General features: G+C 38.8%; 1 protein-coding gene across 1 annotated transcript in view; it reads right to left on the reverse strand.

Moving 5' to 3' along the window:
• Nucleotides 1-3,018: 3,018 nt before the first annotated feature.
• OBI1 (ORC ubiquitin ligase 1) overlaps nucleotides 3,019-21,911 on the reverse strand; it is a 45,331-nt gene continuing 26,438 nt past the window's right edge. The window contains exon 6 of the mRNA XM_060129260.1: nucleotides 3,019-5,001. Coding sequence (XP_059985243.1) covers nucleotides 3,486-5,001 — 1,516 coding nt within the window. The 3' untranslated portion in view covers nucleotides 3,019-3,485. The remainder of the gene's footprint in view (nucleotides 5,002-21,911) is intronic.

Below are 21,911 nucleotides of genomic sequence, written 5' to 3' on the forward strand. Positions count from 1 at the left end.
TAAGCAATAAATGTTCGCTATGCACTCTGAGATCACTGCTTAAAAGGTTTTCTCTCTGCCAAGTATTATTAAAAGGATCGGGTTACATCATGATAGGCAAAGACTGTTGTAGGACTCCCACGAATAGGAATGAAAGACCTTCTTATGAGGCCTTGGGAAACCCTTCTAAATAGGCCACACTCCATGAAACTAAACTGTTCTCTACAAATATCATTCACAGGTACAAAAGTGAGGGGGGAAAAAGTCTAGTGCATGTATTACACTTTGAATTGAAAACCATTCAAGTATATAGAAACAGGTTCCTGAAACATCCTAAGAATCAAGACCGAAGCTCTTCCCTTGTTCAGTGGTACCTTCAGAGGTTTCAAACCAGAGTAAATACAAACGAACTTATAAGAAAACAGAGCAGATTTGAAATTAAGGGACTATATATCTTCAAGTCTGACATTTTCAGTTTAAGTCTCAGTTGATCCATCAGAACAGGAAAAAGACTTGTCATTTTGGATGGGATGAAGATTTTAAAAATTAAAAGATAAACACTAAAGGTCATGTCAAAATAATATCTAACATCATGTCACATTCTCTTAGCCACAGCATTTTAAAAAGATGAGCAGTCAAAAGATACTGTTTTTATAAAGACATGAACTGATGTGTCTTTTCCCTTTATCACTAGCGCATCTTTTTCTAACATAGCCTTAGTGCTATTTTGAAATTCATCTAAATGTCAGAGTTAATGTGAATCTTTATAAACTTAAAAGTGGCACACACACGACTCCCATCACTGAGCTCCCACTTAGTAGTAGGCTTAGATTGAGGACCCAGTCAGGAATTAAATGCTACTTGAAAAGAAACATGCTAATACTTCCAAAACACTACTTTAAAAAGAATCCTTGGAAACTTCAAACCCATTCATCCTTTGCCCTATAAGTGTGAACTCCCATGCATCCCATGCATGAGGGAGGAAGAGTACAAGGTCTGGAGTCAGAGGCCCAGCTCCGAGACAGGGTTCTAATCCCATTCTAGCTGTGTGACAACTAATTCTCAACTCGCTTATTTGTAAACTGGGGAAAATTAATTCTTGGCTCACAGAGTTTGAAAAGAAGATTACATGAGATACAGGTTAGCAAAGTACTTGGTTTCAAAAAAAAGTATTTGTCTTGCTTTAGGGTGTGTATATATAATAGATATATTTTAAAATGAGACCACCATATTTGTCATGACATTTCAGATTATGGTAAAGAGATTAGGAGTACAAATGAGAATGTGTCATTAAAATCAGATCCTGAACAGATTATTTCCTTCAACTGAGGAATGTCAGTTTTTTTAAATTTAATATATGAAATATTGTTTTGGAGAGAATGGAGCAGTGTTTCTGAAGCAGCTAGGAAATACTCTAGCCCAATAGAGACACCCTCACCCGGTTAGGCACTAGTAAATCAGGTTACACACTCTGCATTTCCATGGCAGAGTGTCAGTTTGTATTAAAACCTAACACACTCATGGTTAAAAAAAAAGAGTTACAGACAGAATTAGAGGGAGGTTTACCCCCAAATTTACTCTATTCAGAAATATGTTAGATTTCTACATTTAATAGAATTTCAAATGCATATCCACATTGTCAAAGATATTTAAACTGCAATATCTCTGAGAGTATCCATTAACTTAAACATTATCAGAAAGAAAAAGTAACACATAAATACTTATTGGAAAAAATATGATAGAACAAAAATTATGCTTTATATTAAGCCGTTTTGGGGGGAGGAGGCTCTTATTACTTCTAAAAGTAGAGGTCATGATCCTCCAAATCATAAAAGTGACTTTTTATACTTTTATGGTTTTGTTGAATCCTGAGTATCTTATAACAGAGGTCAGCAAATTTTTCTGTAAAAGGCCAAACAGTAAATATTTTAGGCTTTGTGGGCCATATGGTCTCTGTTAAGACTATTCAACTCTGCTGTTTCAGTGCAAAAGCAGTCCTAGATAAAATGTAAACAAGTAAGTGCAGCCGTGCCGTGTTCTAATAAGACTTTATTTAAAAGCACTGAAATCTGAATTTCATATCATTTTCCTGTGTTGTGAAATATTCTTTGGATTTTTAAAAGCCATTAAAAATCTATAAACCATTTTTGGTTTACAGGCCTTTCACAAAAACAGGTACAGGCCAGAATTTGGACCACAGGCCATAGTCCACCAACCCCTATATTAAAAGATCAATAAAAAATGGTAAGTTTTACTGGTCTTTATAGGCTAATTCAACATGAGCCAACATCAAGGATTACAGTGCTTCTGACATCCTTTATTCAATTCACATAGAAAAGCATGCAGTATTACTGTAAAACAGTACAGTATTAATGTAAAATGTTCAGTGCACATTAGATAAACAAGTCATTAACATACAAACCATTTTTAAAGGCCTATATGGGCATACCAAACATGTTGAGAATAATATACCTTTTCAGAATCTAAATTAAAAATTGTGCTTAGCTCACCTATTCTCACCCCCTTTACACTCTTCATGAAAAAGTTTTTTGGGGCCTACATAACAGATAATCTTTTAGCCAACTGAAACTTCTTTTTCTTAAGTAAGGAAAACAGTGCAAGCAAGAATGCTACCATGCATACGGTTTCCATGAAGAACAGTAACATGCAAACAAGAACTTTACCACTCCAAAGAAAGTTCCCCTGGGACATAAGTGGATCAAGAACTTGGCAATGAGTGCTCCTGCACCTGTATATCTGAAACGATGAAGCTACCATGTTTAGGCTCCTCCAAACACAACTGTTCCATGACTTCTTGCTAAAGTAGGCTCAATTTCTGATTTTCAACACACACAAAAAGATGAGTGAATGAAAGCTACCTGACATAAAACAAGTATTTTCATATAGAAAATGTATTCTTTCATACTAGCAACACATTTTCACAAAAACTGGACAGAACCCAATGTTAAAAATGCAAACATATACATAAAACTTAAAAAAAAAAGTAGACGAGTATTGGACTAAGGTTCGAGTGCTATTTCTCCATCATGGCCTCGAATAAAAGTTAGGCTATCACTAAACATAAATAAAAAGAGGCAGGCAAAATAATTTCCACCCTAGGAAAAGCTTTAAAGAAACTCAAGTGTCTTATGAGCAGTGTGTGGACAACACCGAAAGTTTTATTTAAAAAATCCAAGTTCTAAAGATAACTGAGGCTTCAAGAAAACAAAATATACCCAAACCAGATATGTATAATATTCATTAAAAAGAAACTCTCACCCTACCTTTTCTGGTCAAAAAGATCCCCAAATGAAAATGAAAAAGACTAAAACTCTTCAAAGTGAACAAAAGTATCCTGGGTACAGGCTAATCCACCATTCTGACTTGACACCTGACGAAAGATTATCAGTTCAAAATGGTATAGAGCTTTTATGAGCGGAAAAAACTAACTTTGAAATCTTATATTCCTCTCAGGACAAAAACATAAATGACACCTTTCTAATGAGTCAACTTTTAGTTGCTTTTGATGGGCTGGCATTGGAAAGGCTGCTCTGGATTTTTCTTTTTGTTGATTGATTCACATTTTTATTCCTCTTTTCGGGCACAAAGGAAGCAGACCAAGGAGACTGAAGGTGGTTATGAAGACCATGCATCTCTGAGGACATCTTAAACAAAGATGACCCAAACCTTTGATCTTCAAATAGCCTGTGTGAACTGCTTAACAAAACACCCTGGGAAAACTCAGTCTGAAACAAACAGCTTGGGGGTTTGATTTCATTGGTTCCTGGGTTAGAACTGGGATGGAGTGAAAAATCCTCATTCATTTCCTGGTCAGATGGAGAGAGGAGAAAAAAAGAATTGGGTTTCCATTCATTTCCATTTTCTAACTGATCAGTAGTTAGAGAACCTTTAGAAAGGTTTGGTTTAGTTCTTTCTTCCAGCTTATCTGGTTCCTCAAGGAATTCACTGCCTTGAGATGACTTTGCTAAGCCATCCAAATCCAATGACTTAAAACCGTTATTACAAGGGCTCTTGCTGTTGTCTGACTCTGACATCATTGAATCCAACTCCGAGATTTTGTCAAGGTAAGCCGCATCCATTGATGCTTCGCTGGATGTTCTTGTCCGATTCATTTCAAAGGAGCGGAGAGAATTCAATCTCTTGGATAAACATGAGCCTGATTTCTCACTCAATTTTGAAGAAATTTCTCCAACACAATTTGCTATCGTGTTCTCTTCTGAGCTTTCAAAATCCAAGCTGGGGTCATAGCTCGTGGAACAACAATCCCAAAACCCTGTCTTTGGGGAAGTAAAACATTCTGATTTCTTCTCACTTTCACTTCTATCATCTTCTGAAGAATCTTTATTACAAACATTCGGAGAATCACAAAAATCATCAAACACCAGTTTTCTGAGATGGTTTGAGTGCTTTCTGGAACCTCCCGCTTTGACCACAGAGCTCTCTCTATTTTCTGGCGTATTGAGCTGAAGGCAACTAAGGGACAAAGGAGTACAGGGAGCTGGAAGATCATAGAGTTCTTCATCTTTGTAGGATACACAATCACTTGGCTTATTACCCCATTCTCTTTCCAAATAAGTATCCATACTTGTATCTGTCACATCTAACATTATTTCCACCCGTTTGTGATATAAGTCTTTGTTCTTAGAACAATTTGGTTCTGTTTTGCTGGTGCTTTCCTGTCTGACAGAACTGCTAGAAGGTTTTGCCAGGTGTGAATTCAAGGTTGATGAGCCAAGCTGCTTTCTGGCACCATCACCTTGATTCTTGGACGCCATATCCTCCTCGGTGCCTTTGCTCCCCTTGCCATCTGTAGAAAGTGCTCTCTGGCAAATGGAATTCATAGCTTCCTTCTCATCACTTGAATTTTTTAGCTGTGTAATTTGAGATTCTAGTTCCTCTATATATTTATCACTTCGTTCCAGGGCTTTCTTGAGGCGATTGGTTTCACGTTCATACTGTTCTACTTTGGACTGAAGAGCAGCTACTGTAAACCTTCCAAACCTACAAAGAATGGAAGGATCGTTAACCTTATAGTTCAAGATTTTTTCTTTCCTTTTCGAAGTTTAAGAGTGCAAATTGTCTCCACCCATTCTAATTTCACATAACAGTGACACTTCAGACCACTCAATGAACAGGATAAGAGCAATGACAGATGTACCTTCAAAAGAGGGTTTCCCCATTTATGTACTAATAAGCATATGATAATAATGGCAAAGGCCTAATAGGATACTTCTGTGGTCCAATCATACTAGTAGTAGCAGCGAGGCAGAAACTCACTGATAATTTCCCTCCTAAGAGCTGGCACTATCAATTCAGTTCATATATGCATGAAGAGTTATATCCTAAAACAATGGCAAAGATTTATGATAACATTTGAACAGTGGTCCCCATCTTGAAATATTTACATTCAATCATTTTCCTATCGTACAGCACTGTTTTACAATACATTCCTTATACAGTGTCACCTTGTCAAACATAAAATGCCAATTTGAAATTCAGAAATCTTAGCAGTTCCAGCAGGAGTGGGTTTAAATACTTATTTGGATCCTTTCAATTATAGCTACCCTTGATCTGAGGTTTTTACTTGGCCTTTCTGAATACTGGGCTTTAATTCATTTCAGCTCTACTTATTTTTGGCATTTCACGACTGTGTGGGACATCAATTTCATTTCTTCCAACTTTGAGGTACAAAGTCAATGCTTGTGCTTCCAATGTATTACACATAAAAACATTTTCACATTTTCTGAAAAGGAACATTTTGAAGAATAAATGAAAAAGAACACAACAAAAAATCACTCCTCTCACTTGGGATTACCTTGTTTCCACTATTCCCTTAAGAATGGGTACTGGGGTTCAGCTAAGAAAACAAGTTTTGAGCACCTAGTATGGCTCATGGTATATTTGGAGCTGACGATAAAAGGATCAATAAGACTGTCCCAGCTCCAAGGGACATAAAGTATCTATCTTAAATTCTATCTGATCTCACTACCAAAGGAAATTTCATCTTTCAGGAAACTGCTTCTTATGAGTCAGTAAACATAAGTCTTACATTCTAACCCCATGAAAAATAACTTCTCTCCACAAAAGTTCTTTTAAAAAGCTTTTTCTTAATCATCTTTTTGATGACGTAAATATAGGCCCATCTTGAAGAATTCAGGGATTGTCTGTTTTGAGCAAGGTACTTGAGAAGGTGACTTCTACAAATTGTTTTAATCTATGGGTTTATCTTTTTCTTTCTTTTTTCCCTAATTACAAAAGAATAATTACAATTAAGAAAATGTACTAAGTATTAAAAAATTAAAATGGAGAAGAAGCCAACAGTAACTGTACCTCTTTGCGTCAACAACTATATGTTGTATGACTCTCACTCAACACCCATCAGCTCCTCCTAAACTGTAGCCCAGTTCACTCTCCAGCTCCTCCCCTACATGATCCCTGCTCTTGTCACTAAGGGAAAAAAGCAGGGACAAAGGTAAATATAGATTCATAAAATCTGAGGGTTAGAAAGGACCTTAAAAGACATGTTGCCAAATACTGACCTACTCACTGCAATTAACTGATCTCCCAGAAAGAGCACACTCCCATCAACCTCTAAAAATCAAACACCAGAGGTATAACAAAAACAAAAGCAACTTCAGTAACAAGCCTCCTTGGTTTTTTTTTGTGTGTTTTTTTTGCGGTACACGGGCCTCTCACTGTTGTGGCCTCTCCCGCTGCAGAGCACAGGCGCTGGAAGCGCAGGCTCAGCGGCCATGGCTCACGGGCCCAGCCGCTCCGCGGCATGTGGGATCTTCCCGGACCGGGGCGCGAACCAGTGTCCCCTGCGTCGGCAGGCGGACTCTCAACCACTGTGCCACCAGGGAAGCCCACAAGCCTCCTTGTTTTAAAGACAAAGTTTACTACTACGAGTATTTGGTTAAATGAATGATGGGAGTTTTTCCTTTTTCACCAAAGAAAAATGTTTTGTTTTGTAAATGTAGTATTTGACAGAGTGGTAGTTTCTGCAAGAGAATTTTAAAAGGTGGACAAAGATCTTTAAGTTCATTCAGCAAAAATATCTGTGAGTTCTTGGGACTTCCCTGGCTGTCCAGTGGTTAAGACTCCCCACTTCCAATGCAGGGGGTTCAGGTTCAGTCCCTGGTCAGGGAACTAAGACCCCACATACTGTGCAGTGTGGTCAAAAAGTAAAAAAAAAGTAAAAAATAAATATTTGTGGGTTCTTGACTGTAACTACTCTGGCAAAATCAAACAACCCACATATTTTTAAATGGAAAAACTATGTAGCATGTTTATTTAATGCAAACAGCAAAAGTGATAGCCTTAAATTTGCTTGCCAAGACAAAATTTGCTTTTTCTTAAGTGCAATTTTTATAATAAAACTATCCTCAGATGAAAAATAAAATCAAATGGTTTAAAAGCAAATAATGTTACTAGATAGTAAGTCAGCTGTTACCAAAGGATGTCCTTGGGAACTCAAAGGCCTACATAAGAAGTAGTGACAAATAAGGAATGTTTCCCCAAATATTAGCAGCTTCTTATTCTAGCTTTTAGTCTGGAATTTCAGACATAATGTCATTTTATGATGCTATATTTGCCCCTAATATTTTATTATTATGTTTTTAAAAGAAGTTAGTTAACAAATGTTCTGAGCTGAAGTCAAAATGATAGCCTAAGTATGTTTTTTGTATTACTTCAGAGAGAAAGCTGAAGTGCCATGAAAACTAACAACAGAGGCCAGCAACTAAGCACATATGAGAGGGACAAGCAAGGAGTCACTGATGGAGCCGGCTGTTTTCTAAAAGGTCAATGCCCTCAATTCCCCTAAGTTCTATTTCAATACTCTGCAAGTCTGTAACACTTCAAATATTCAGACCTTTTTACCATTCTAATAAGGGAACTGTGCTGGTGGGCAAACTAAAAGAAATATATAGTGAAACCCAATGAACTGATCAATTAATTTATCAGTCTATGTAGCTTATCTGTTTTCTGTCTCTCTCTTCACCATTAGAGTATAAGCTCCAGGAAAGCAGGAATTATGGCTAGCTCCCTAGAACAATTCACAGTACACAGTAGTTTCTCATCAAATATGTTTTGAATAGATGTTATTTTCTTACTTTAAGATACATCAATGCCTTACATCAAGACAAAGCCAACACCACAGGATAATCCAAAGGTCCTTGGGTCTCTTTCACACATAAGCATTATGAGTCACTATATTACTAAACTGTTTCATACTTTTGACTGCTTATTTTCTTTTTTTCACTGACACCACAGAAAGCAACAGAGAATGACATACATACACAGCATAGTTCTTTTTATTGTACAGGCTTGCTGTTCTACACTCTACTCCATCCAAAAAAACTTTCCACTTTCACCTTAGCAAGAGAATGCAAACAGATGAGACTTCTGACATATTTTTAGCTTACCCTAGATACCAATATTAAATTTGGCAAGAGACAATTTACTTGATCATATAGAAATAACAATTAGAGATGCATACCTGATGCTATACTTCCATGGATGAAAACAATGAGGATAAGAGCTTATTTAACTTTGGGTATTAATACTCTCTTATTCACACTAATTCCAGATATTTCCAGACTACATAACATTAAGAAGGCAAGCCAGAGGGATTTCTAATATCATTTACCATACTTCCTTTTCCTGCGCAAATTTCAAAATGGAGTATTTTTATAAACATTCCATTAGAGACCAGAAGGCTTTGATTTTCAAAGCAGCAGTGATGGCCAAGGGCTTCATTATGTCAGAGAAAACATAAAGCAGTTTGGGGGCTGCATCTGATATCAGAAGTGTGTTTTGCTAAAATCTAAGGAGAAGCTTAAAGGATTCTTCATCTTGCAACGTTAACTGATGGACACGTTCTGGCTGAGAGCTCCCCTGTTCAAAAAACTACATAAGTACAAGATTGGTCCTGTCCCTACTAGAAGTAAGAGAAATGAAAAGTCCTATTGGTTTGACCTCTGAGGTATTATAACTAAAGGGCATCTCTAATAATGAAAAGTTCCCAAGACCACATTTTCTCACAGCTCATCACACAGGAGGAACAGGACGTGTTTGAAGGGTGTCAGAAGAAAGCAAATGTGATAAAAGAATAAATGCCAGAACCAAGTGTCAAAAGAATTAACCTCTAGTGCTATGCAGCCATTAACTAGCTGTGAAACTTGAGTAATTTACTTTGCCCCTCTAGTTCTCAATGGCAGCCCCAATAAAAGGGATTAATGCAGCAAAGCCCAGTGGGTTGCTGAGACCACCAAACTTCAGAAACATCTTCTTGAGGAACAAGAGGGGTTCTGGGGAAGTGAGCCCCTCTGCCTTCCATGTACCTTTGATTTTATATGTTTTCCTTACTTACTACCTGAGGTAAGAGTGAAACAAAGTGAAAGCAATCTTTGGATATGGACCAGCTTTTGTGATCCAGCCTGATAGGTCTTCAATATCGAGGTCCTTGATGGTTTCGATATGCACAAATTTCAGTTACCACAGTTTAGTTAAATACCACCAGTCACTGAACAACATGGTTAAAATTTACCACATTATATTAACTGTGAGTAGCTGCATAAAGTAAAACTTCACTGCCAGCTTTTCAGTTCACAAAACACTACATAAACAACAGACCGTGCATCATGAACAGTGACCAATCAGGTCACTTCTCTCAAAGTCTGAAAGTGACTGTGCACCTGCTCTTCACTTCATACACAGACAATACAACATATAGTTGTGCTGTCACATGACATTTACAAAAATGGATAATCAAAAGACAGCACTAGGCAACAAAGATGAGGTTTGGCAAAGAAATGGAAAAGTGATTAATGCCAGTAGTAAAGTTAGAATCAAATGTAAGTGTAGAGAAGAATAGCTGACTGTGGGAATGTTGAAACTGTCACTATTTGAGAGACCCTAGGTAAGCCAGAGGAACTTGGGAAAGGCGAACTTGTTGACGTAAATGAAAGAAGTGGCTGTGATGAAAAGGATAAAGATGTCTAGAGGAAGTGACAGGCTGGCAAAAAGCTTCACATTAAAGCAACATGGAGCTATTTCACAATACTGAAAGCACAAAAGGATTAAATGTAAAGCTGATGCAAACTTAGGAATAGTTGTTGAAGCGTTAGAAAAGTTGCTGCCTTCGTATCATAAGCTATACGCTAAGAAGGCAAGCACTATTCAAATTATTCTCCATAAGTTTTTTATAAAGAAATAAAACATTTCAATTCTCAATGTTTCTAATGTTTTAAATTGTACTATAAAAATATTAATGTACTAAATATCAGTTTTATTATTTTTTCATCTTCATATACATTTATAACTGACAGTAAGAGAGTTAATGTTTTGATAAAAATTATTAAATTTTATAGAACAATTTGATTTTTCTCACTGATTATTGAGATTGCTTTGCATGGTTTTAGGTTGAATGGTCATTTTTATGATTCTATACAACCATGCAAAGTGAGGATTGCCTGTACTAAAGTAATGCTTGGTATGTGGGAAAACCAAGTAAACTTGAGTGAGCCTCAACAATTATTTTTTAAAGAACTGTTACATTTATCTAAGAAAAGAATGACCTAGGCATACAGTAAATTTTATTGCAGAGTTGCCTGGCTATATAGCTGCAGTTGCATATCTTCTCATTCCCTGACTTATGGAGATACTAGGAAAGTATCTTCTTAAAACATGGAAGAGAGAGAAAAGTTTTAGGGGAAAAGATTTTCTACTGTTCCTTTCCCCTTCCTAAGTATTTTCTCCTACAGCATAATATATGGGTTAAAGATTCCTTAAGTTTGCAAATGCCTCTTTTTGATTACACAGAACTTTAGTGAGTAGTCTGTGATATGAGCTCTTTAGGATCTGAGTTTGGGCGGGGCTGGGAAGGAAAGGGGGAGGTCCAGTGCTGTGCTCTGCTGTACGCATGTGTGTACAGGATGCGGAGGAGGCGTACTCCAGGGAAAGAACACAGGGAGGACCGGCACCGTCGGCAGCTCAAAACTGTACTTGGTGGTGGGGGCCTTTCTCTTACCTGCTCCCAATGAGCTGTCTGTGCATTCCTCATATCTACCCTCATCCCTGTGTATGTATCAGGAGGATGGGGTAGAGCGTTGTGTCTTTAAACTACTAGAGAAGCTTTGGAAAGTGCCCTATACATTTTCATCCACTGCTGAACCTGATGACTTGCCAATGTTTCTTCAAGAGAGTTTTCTCTGTTTAAAATGAAACACTTATGAAAATGTTACATTCCTAGAGAATCTGTTAATCATAAAAGTACTGTCTATGGCCAATCCCTGTCACAGTAGTTGAGTCCACAAAAATATATTAAACAACATGAGGCATACCAAAAGAGAACAGGAAAAACCTCTTCCCTCCTGAAGACTCAAGATAATGTTTCTATTCCCTGGCCCAACATCCGAATAAATAAATAAATAAAGGCAAGTGAACTCTGGGGATGGAAATTACCAAAATTAAATATAACAGACAAATCTCCCACAGTGCTCTAAGTGCCGACTCACGACAACGCTGGCGCCAATAACAGCAGCAGCCACAGTTCACTGAAAGTTTACTTGTGTCAAGGACATTGCTATATGCTTGACATATATTAACTTACCTAATTTAATTGTCACGCTAACTTTATGAAGCAAGATTTATTATTCTTATTTTAAAGATGAAAACTGAGATGCTTAAAAAGGTTGTCTCTTTTTCCAGGTTATGCAGAAAAGAAGCAGCAAGAAGCCAAGTCTGTCTGAGTCCAAACACCATGTATGAAGCCATATGAGATGCTTGAACATGAGATCCTTTCTTAAATAATGTCAGCACCTATTTATACTATGACATAGTATAAAACGCAAGCATGTCTACTGAGTGCCAAGTCTGTATATATATATGGTCAAGGGACTAGAATTGTTGTACTATTTATTAATACATACATTTGCTATTAGAAATATGGAGAGGAAATAACAAGATGTAGAAATACATTCAGATATGTATGCACAAAACCAATAAATATTTATCAAACACCTATTATGTTCTAGACATAAGTTCAAGGTATTTTCAAACTTCCAAAGATCATTTATTAAAATGGCCTTGCAGGAAACTACAGCACAGACAGATCAACCTGGCAAATGCCAACCCCAAAAGCATGACTATTTTAACCAGAGATATGAATACTAAATCTGAACCAGAACCATAAACTGGAAGCTCCATCTTTAATTGTGCTATGTGTAAAAAGCATATATTATCTCCTTGTCTACCTCATGCACAATCAGCAGACATCTTCAACTACATGGAAACAAAGCTACCAATGTGAAAGGAGCAAAATTTTAAATGTATAATTTTAGGACCTAAATATCACATAGGTACTTACTTATCTAGGGTTCTAATAGGAATAAAAAACACAAGCTATGTTATATTTCATCTTATATTGTTATATTCATCACAAAACAGAAAGTGCTCCAATATTTGGAAGAATAAAAAAAAGCCACAATTTCCCCCTAAAGACAAAGGTCACATGGACAGTGGAACTAGACAAAGAATTAAGGCCCTTGCAGCCATTCCTTCTTCCTCCACCTCCCAAAAGTCCTGTTTAAAAATTAAGGTAGGGTTTCCCTGGTGGCGCAGTGGTTGAGAGTCCGCCTGCCGATGCAGGGGACACGGGTTCGTGCCCCGGTCCGGGAAGATCCCACATGCTGCGGAGCGGCTGGGCCTGTGAGCCATGGCCGCTAAGCCTGCGCGTCCGGAGCCTGTGCTCTGCAACGGGAGAGGCCACAACAGTGAGAGGCCCGCGTACCGCAAAATAAATAAATAAATAAATAAGGTAGAGTCTGATTGGCAAGCTTTCAAACGGAGAACAGAGTTTAAAAATAATAGCTCAGGAACTTCCCTGGTGGCACACTGGTTAAGAATCCACCTGCCAATGAAGGGGACACGGGTTTGATTCCTGGTCTGGGAAGATCCTACATGCCACGGAGCAACTAAGCCCATTCACCACAACTACTGAGCCCACACGCCACAACTACTGAAGTCCGTGCACTCTAGGGCCCGCGTGCCACAACTACTGAGCCCGCATGCTGCAACCACTGAAGACTGCACGCCTAGAGCCCGTGCTCCACAACAAGAGAAGCTACAGCAATGAGAAGCCTGTGCACCGCAACGAAGAGTAGCTCCCACTCACAACTAGAGAAAGCCCGCATGCAGCAACAAAGACTCAACGCAGCCAAAAAAAAGCTCGTATTATTAACACAATTTTAAAGAAAGGTTTATTGTGTGTGTTTATTTTATTGAACTAACCATGCATTTGTATTTAAAAATTGCGGTGAAAATTCTTGCTGCAATACCTAGAAATTCCTAATAGAAAACACCCAAGTGCTGGGCAGCATATGTAAATTAAAGAGGAACAGGTTCTTTTTTGTGGTAAGTCTCTAAAAAGGGCTAACCCACACCTATATTCACTGCCTGAAGATGGACTACTCTTTTTACTGTGGAATAAATTCCATTCTATTTGTTAAACATACCTCATTTCAATTCCATGCAGAAATGCCCTAATTTTCTGCCCTAAAAGATCAGCCTCAAAGTTGACATGACATAAATGGCAATCCTAATCTTTCATGGAAGGAGAGAACCTTGAGACATGCTATTTCATATCTTTTTACAGTTCTCAGAGGAATAAAGGATTTATACCTTTTCCCAAAATATACTAACCTTAACTACAACAATAAAATCTCAACAGTATAAAAGAATGCAACTGTTGTTGGGTGAAAAAAAGCATACTTAAAAATCTCTGAACTAATAGTATCTATACATTTTTCACTATAGTTAAATCAATCTCTCTCAGCATGAAGAACAACATGAAACAAAATAAAACAAAAAACTGTGATCCAGCCACTCTGTAATTATTGCTCAGATGATAGTTATTGAGGACTAATGCATGCTGAGAGGTGATGAGGAAGGAAAACAAAAGTAGAAGACATTATCCTTGTTCTCACGCAGTTCATAATCTTTCTGACAACCTTACCGCTTAGTCATTAGCATGCACTACAGGCTCCTAAAATATCTTATCAATATAATAAAGGCAAGTTGACAGAAAACTGCAGTAACTGTCCACCCCCAATTAGCTGAGTAGCCAGAGAAGGGCCCCTCAGGCAGCTGAGGGGCCTGAGCACACCCAGCTGTCACAGTCTGGCCCCAGGGTATCATCAGGCTCCCCTGACAGTCTACAAGTTCCCCTTCCGGGAAAACCAAAGGGCACAGCAGAATCAGTCAACGGATCAGGCTGGGGTCAAATACCAGGAATCATGGCATTTGTCAGAGCAGAATCGTGAGAAACAAAAAAGGCCAGAAAAGGTCAAGAAGAGAGAACAGCCAAGGCTAGCAAGAGCAGAGATGCTGCTGAGGAAGCTGAAAGCCAGGTGTCGTACTGGCACATCTTGAGACACAGTTTAGGAAGAGCAGACCTGTGAACCAGGAAGGGGCACAGCTCACTGTCAGCATGGAGACAGGGAAGGGCAGGAAAACCTGGTTCAAGTAAGCTGACTCGGACCAGAACATCGTCCTGGAGCCAGGCAAGCCCTGACACTACCTCCTCTTTTCCTCTTTCTATCTCTCAATCTCTAGTACAATTTAGGAAAACTTCACGAAATCCCTCTACTCTCCTCATTTGGAGAATGCCAGGAATCTCTGACTTTCTGCCCTCTTCAACCCTATATACCTTAAGCTTCAAGAAAGCTCAAGATCTTAATTCCCTGGTCAGTTCCCTCCGAGGAGCAGTATAAAGTATTAGAGTGTAAGGACTCCTTCCTTCTGCCATGTCCCAGAGAAAAAATACACACACACACAAACACTCACACTTTATACAGATACACACTAAGTTCATTAAAAACAAACAAACAAACAAAACATGTCTTGGGCATTCCCTGGCAGTACAGTGGTTAGAACTCTGCGCTTCCATCACAGGGGACATGGGTTTGATCCCTGGTTGGGGAAATAAGATCCCGCAAGCCGTGTGGTGTGGCCAAAAAAAAAAATGTATTAGTTCCAAGGAGCTGGTAGATTAACTGAGCATGACAGTCAGAGCTGGTCAGTATACGATGTAATCCTTAAAACAGTATGATAAAAGAATCATCTTGGAAATCTCGGAGGGTCTCATAGATAAAACTGACAACTGGGCTCGATCTCAAAGGATGGGTAGGGATTAACCAGGCAGAATAAAAACAGAGAGGCTAATGGAGAGGACCAGGGAAGGCAAAGGAAAAGACATGAGCTAAGGTACATGTCATAACATGGCAAATCTCGGCCCAGGGAGAAATTCAGCATGGCCACAGCAGAGTATAAGAAGAAGAAGGTTGGAGAGGTGCTAAGAAGGCTAAGCTGAAATCATATTGGGAAAGCGGCTTCCGTACTATACTAAGAAATTTGGGCTTCAATTTGTGAGCAATGGGAAATCACCAAAGGTTATTAAGCAAGGCAGTGAGATGATCAAAGTTATATTTTAGAATTCAGGCAACAATAAAGCAGATGCTCCAGGGTTGAGAGAAGAAAAGAAGAGCAATCAGTCGGAAGGTTGTTAAAATCGGCTAAGCACGAAATCATGTGGATCTAAACTAGTGGGAACAAGAAGAAGATGCGTTACCGAGGCATTGAATAGGTAGGATAGAATATACTGAACAGTTAGGTGTGGGGTGAGGACAAGGGGTGGAGAAACATAGGAAGACTGGAGTTTTTTGTTTGTTTGTTTGTTTGCGGTACGCGGGCCTCTCACTGTTGTGGCCTCTCCCGTTGCGGAGCACAGGCTCCGGACGCGCAGGCTCAGCGGCCATGGCTCACGGGCCCAGCCGCTCCGCGGCATGTGGGATCTTCCCGGACCGGGGCATGAACCCATGTCCCCTGCATCGGCAGGCGGACTCTCAACCACTGCGCCACCAGGGAAGCCCTGGAGTTTTTATCTTAGGCAACCGGACCAGTAGTAAAGCCATGAAGGAGCATAGGAACAAAGCAAGAGGATAAACAATCTTTTGTGTGGGATGGATAATGGATACAGTTATTTAGACACAAACCTCTACCAGTTCTTTGTGTTACATGCTGTGCCAAGGACATACACTTATTTCCTTTAATCCTCAAAGCAGTACATTATCCACATTTTATATAAAGAAAGCAATGGCCCCAACAGGTCAAGTAATTTATCAAATGTTATTTATCTACTTATTTAGTTATTCAGCAAGTATTTATCAGGTGCCTCTCAGGTGCTGGGGTTTTGCAAGTGAAGGATATAGACAGCAAGGCTGGACTCAAGTCATAGGCTGCTTTCAGTTTTCATGTCACCTCAGAAGAGTTATTTGAGAACAAGCCTTCTGCACTTCAAGTTAGTTGATTTGAAATATTTAAGAATTGCTAACGATGTATTTTGCAAACATTAATGTGAAGTACACTGAATTTAATGTTGAATACTTTCAAGCATTCACCTCATAAAGCCACTGTTAAACATTAAAGAAAGAGAAGGGTGGGAGGACGGAAGCAGCCCCTTGCTTCCGCACCTTCTACTTCCTTACTTTTATTTTTTAACATCTTTATTGGAGTATAATTGCTCTACAGTGGTGTGTTAGTTTCTGCTGTGTAACAAAGTGAATCAGCTGTACATATACATATATCCCCATATCCCTTCCCTCTTGCGTCTCCCTCCCACCCTCCTTATCCCACCCCTCTAGGTGGTCACATAGCACCGAGCTGACCTCCCTGTGCCATGCGGCTGCTTCCCACTAGCTATCTGTTTTATATTTGGTAGTGTATATATGTCCATGCCACTCTCTCACTTCGTCCCAGCTTACCCGTCCCTCTCCCTGTGTCCTCAAGTCCATTCTCTACGTCTGTGTCTTTATTCCTGTCCTGCCCCTAGGTTCTTCAGAACCTTTTTTTTTATATTCCTATATATATATATGTGTGTTAGCATACTATATATATGTGTTAGCATACGGTATTTGTTTTTCTCTTTCTGACTTACTCATTCTGTATGACAGTCTCTAGGTCCATCACCTCACTATAAATAACTCAATTTCCTTTCTTTTTATGGCTGAGTAATAATCCATTGTGTATATGTGCCACATATTCTTTTTTTTTTTTTTTGCGGTATGCGGGCCTCTCACTGTTGTGGCCTCTTCCGTTGCAGAGCACAGGTTCCGGACGCGCAGGCTCAGCGGCCATGGCTCACGGGCCCAGCCGCTCCGCGGCATATGGGATCTTCCCGGACTGGGGCATGAACCCGCGTCCCCTGCATCGGCAGGTGGACTCTCAACCACTGTGCCACCAGGGAAGCCCCACATATTCTTTATCCATTCATCTGTCAATGGACACTTAGGGTGCTTCCATGTACTAGCTATTGTAAGTAGAGCTGCAATGAACATTGTGGTACATGACTCTTTTTGAATTATGGTTTTCTTAGGGTATATGCCCAGTAGTGGGATTGCTGGGTCGTATGGTAGTTCTATTTGTAGTTTTTTAAGGAACCTCCATACTATTATCCATAGTGGCTGTATCAATTTACATGCCCACCAACAGTGCAAGAGGGTTCCCTTTTCTCCACACCCTCTCCAGCATTTATCGTTTGTAGATTGTTTGATGATGGCCATTCTGACTGGTGTGAGATGATATCTCATGGTAGTTTTGATTTGCATTTCTCTAATGATCAGTGATGCTGAGCATCCTTTCATGTGTTTGTTGGCTGTCTGTATATCTTCTTTGGAGAAACGTCTATTTAGGTCTTCTGCCCATTTTTGGATTGGATTGTTTGCTACATGAGCTGCCAGTATATTCTGGAGATTAATCCTTTGTCAGTTGCTTTATCAGCAAATATTTTCTCCCATTCTGAGGGTTGTCTTTTCGTCTTGCTTATGGTTTCCTTTGCTGTGCAAAAGCTTTTAAGTGTCATTAGGTCCCATTTGTTTATCTTTGTTTTTATTTCCATTTCCCTAGGAGGTGGGTCAAAAAGGATCTTGCTGTAATTTATGTCATAGAGCGTTCTGCCTATGTTTTCTTAACTGTAGTGATAAAATCATGGCATGGCAAAGCAATATAGCATGTGATTATGAGCACAGGCTCCAGAGCCAGACTCTCTAGAACTGAACTCTGTCTACTTACTAGCACTGTGATTTGGGGGAAGATACTTAAACTTTCTGTATCTCAGTTTTTATCTTTTGTGAAATGTGCTCAGTAGGAGTACCTATCTTATAGGTTCCGGTGAGGTTTAAATGAGTTAAAACTTGAGATGTACTTATAACAGAGCCCATAGTTAATGCACAACCAATGTTACAGTATTACTGTCTTAGCCTTTATCACTGAAATTACCATGTTTGTTTAGTTGCTTGACCTCTTGTTCTGTGTTCTCCATTCTAAACTCCACAAGAGTAAGGTCACAAGGACAACCTCAGAGGGCTGCTTTAGATGGAATGGTCAGGAAAAGCCTCTCTGACTCTGATGACAAAAGGAGACAGCCACATAACGATGCAGAAGCAAAACATTCTAAGCAGAGGGAAAAAGTCCAGCATGTTTTAGAAACAGAAGAAGACCAGTATGGCTAGAGCAGGATTAGCTGGGGGAATGAGAATGAGATGAAGTGGAATAAGCAAGCAAAGACTAGTTGGTGAAGAGTCTGGATTTTATTTTAGGAAAACACTGGGCAGTTTCAGATAGGAGATTTAATAGTGTGATTTATACTTTATAAAAAGCAATTTTGAGCATGGTGAAACTGAACTGGGTAGGGAAAAGAGAGACAGAGTGGAAGCAAGGAAATTTGAATCCAGGTACTGTTGTCTCCAGAACGAAGCATTTATTTAACTACTGTGCTTTGTGGTGAATTTAAGGTATAGGATCTTGAGTGAAAGTATAAAATAGATAGATGGAAACACTAATCTACAGTTTAGGAGAAAAGGCAAGGCCAAAGATTTAGATTTTGTTTTGTAATCTCAGACATACAAGTAGATGATTATTAAAGCCATGGGAGTTGATAAGATGGCTCAAGGAACACAAATACAGGAAGAAGGGAAGAACGTGCAGGTTATGACTTATGAAGTCTATTCTTTCCTCCTCAGAGCACTTTTTTCATGTACTAATAATAGGAAATACTGCTCACCATCTAGAGAGTACCTGGAGCCTTTATCTTCCCCCAGAAGGAGCTGAGGCATGGGTGAAGACTGGTCCATAATGATAAGCCTTGGGGCTGCTGGGCAGTAAAAATGATGCTTAACACTACCATAGTATCAAACCCACAGATCTCACTAAAGATACAATGACATTCCCAAACACATATTTATAGAAAGGAAAGCCATTAATCCAATTGTAACCGGTTTGATTTACATGACCTATGGAATTTTGTATATGGAGCTTTGTACCCTACGCTTTAAGGTAAGTTAGAAGCTAAGGGCATGGACATCTGCTCTGCTAAAGCCTCATAATAGGTGGCAACATGGCACAAACTCTGCCTAGCGTGACTAGAACAAAAAAAAAGTCACAACTGAACAGAGATCTCAGAGAGAGGGCATAGGACTCTCAAATGCTTTACAAATCAATTCTTCATACCCCTTCGAGCGAAAAAATCACTAAGGAACTCCTCTCTCTATCATGGACAAATATATCACACTTCCTGGCACAGTTCAGGAATAGAGAAATGCAATTCTAAAGTCCTCCCTTCAGCTTCTTATTCTTGTTTCTTATCATGTGGAGGTGTGACACTTGGCATTCCCCATTAAATAGGAGACTGAGAACAGGCCTTTCTGCTTAGAGCAGAATGTAGTGGAGTACTAGATGTAGTGGAATTGTGCTAACCCCAGCTGTTTAAGTGGGATGATGACGGTCACAATGGAGAGATGTGCAAATTACACAGAGGACCTCTGCTCTGCTGAGTTTGAGAAGGAAGCCACCGTGTTTTCTTGGGCATGACTTGTGGCTACTCTGGAGAGTAGGAACTAGAGCTGAAGGGACCTCTTAATACTCCTAACCGCTCAAGCTGTTTCCTCTTGCTCAGAATGCCTTCCTCTTCACTGAAATCTCCATCCTTCAAAGCTGGGCTCAAGTCCTGCCTCTTAGATAAAGACTCTCGTCACTCCAACCAACTGGCCATTCTCTGAACTCATATTGCTGTCTCTGCTATTTGACTTAGTAACTATTTAGTATTTAATTGTTTCATGTATTTTTTCTCATCTTCATTAGATTATGAACTTCCTGGAAGCAAGGACTATGTTTTGTTGGTTTTAATCGGAGAACAGGAAAAACTCCATATACTCATCAGCCACATTCAAGAATTATCAAGATTTTGCCTCATTTCACACATATATATATATATCCCTTTTTTTGTTAAAATGTACTATAGTTCATATTTTAGTATGCATTTCTAAAAAAAAAAAATGGACATTTTGTTAAGTAACCATAAGACCTAAACAAAATTAACAGTAATTCCTTGGTATCATCTAATATCTAGTTCATATTCAAATATATCCAATTGCCTCAAAAATGTCTTCTGACATTTGTTATTAATCAATATCCAAACAAAATCCATGTACTGCATTTGGTTATTATATCTTTTAGTCCTCTTTTATTGTAAATCAGGCTTCCCCTCCCATTTTGCCAATGATTTAATGAAGAAATCTGGTCATTTTTCCAATTGATTGTACCATATTCTGGATTTGTCTGTCTGTTTTCTCATAGTCTTGGGAGCTACGTTTTTATTCATTTACTCAACAAATATATACTAGGAGCAGAATATTAGCCAGAACACTATAAAATGCAGGGCTACAACCGTGAATAAAACTATAGTCCTCACTCAAACAGAAGAACATGAAACAAATAATTACACAAAACATTAATTATTAGTAATTGGGATATGTGCTAAAAAGGGAAAGTACAAGGTAGAAAGAGAAATTACAGCAAGGGAACCTAACCTACTTTAGGGGTCAGAAAGAGTATTTATTTTGTATAGTTCAAAGCACCTAGGATACTGTCAAGTAAATAAACTTTTAGTATTTCTGGGTTGGTTGGGAGAGTAAGTTTTCTTCGCATAACAGTCTTGTAAACTGAAGGACATTACCACCACCTCTTGAGTTCTGAATATTAAATCTGATTCTCTTAGGAGTCCATGTTAGAGAAAACCGAAAGGGCAAACAGACGGCTTTCTCCAGCTGAAACAAATTAGAAGACAAATTCAGGAAGTCTTTGGCTACATCAAGTCAAAGAAAAAGATCGCATTTTTCTGGACCACCAGTTTAGATATCGAGACAATGAATTTTTGACAAGGAATAGAATGGATATTATTGAAACCTAGAAGAGTACGATTAGTAGGATATCTGCCACACTGCTCAAAAGGGCTTTTAAGTTAAAAGTTGAGAAAAGAAAAATATGCAGGTACACTTTAAGACTGGATATAATGGAGGGTAAAAGATAGACTAGAAAAACAATAGCATAGGAGATAAATGATAATCCAGATTTCATTTTAAAGATTATAGCACTGTTTTTAAAAATTATAAAATTTATTACTTTTATACAATACTATCTACTTGAGACCAAGGTAAATGTCTAAGTCCCCCTTGTTGACACCAGATGTTAGTCTAGTTTTGGGGCAATAGCATGATATTTGCTTGAGTGTCCTAAAAAGAAATACCTTCTGCTATGGACTGAATTGTGTTCCCAACTTCCCCACCAAATTCATTTGTTGAAGCCCTAAACCCCAATGTGACTATATTCAGAGACAGGGTCTTCAGGAGGTAATTACGGTTAAATGAGACCATAAAGATGAGGCCCTAATCCAACAGGACTGGCATCCTCATAAGAAGAGAGACCAGAGCGTGCACACTCTCTCTCTGACATGTGAAGACATAGTGAGAAGGCAGCTGTCTGCAAGCCTAAAAGAGAGCCCTTGCCAGAAACTGAAG

This window comes from Lagenorhynchus albirostris, chromosome 18 (genome assembly GCF_949774975.1).
Source record: "Lagenorhynchus albirostris chromosome 18, mLagAlb1.1, whole genome shotgun sequence".
Lineage (NCBI taxonomy): Eukaryota > Metazoa > Chordata > Mammalia > Artiodactyla > Delphinidae > Lagenorhynchus > Lagenorhynchus albirostris.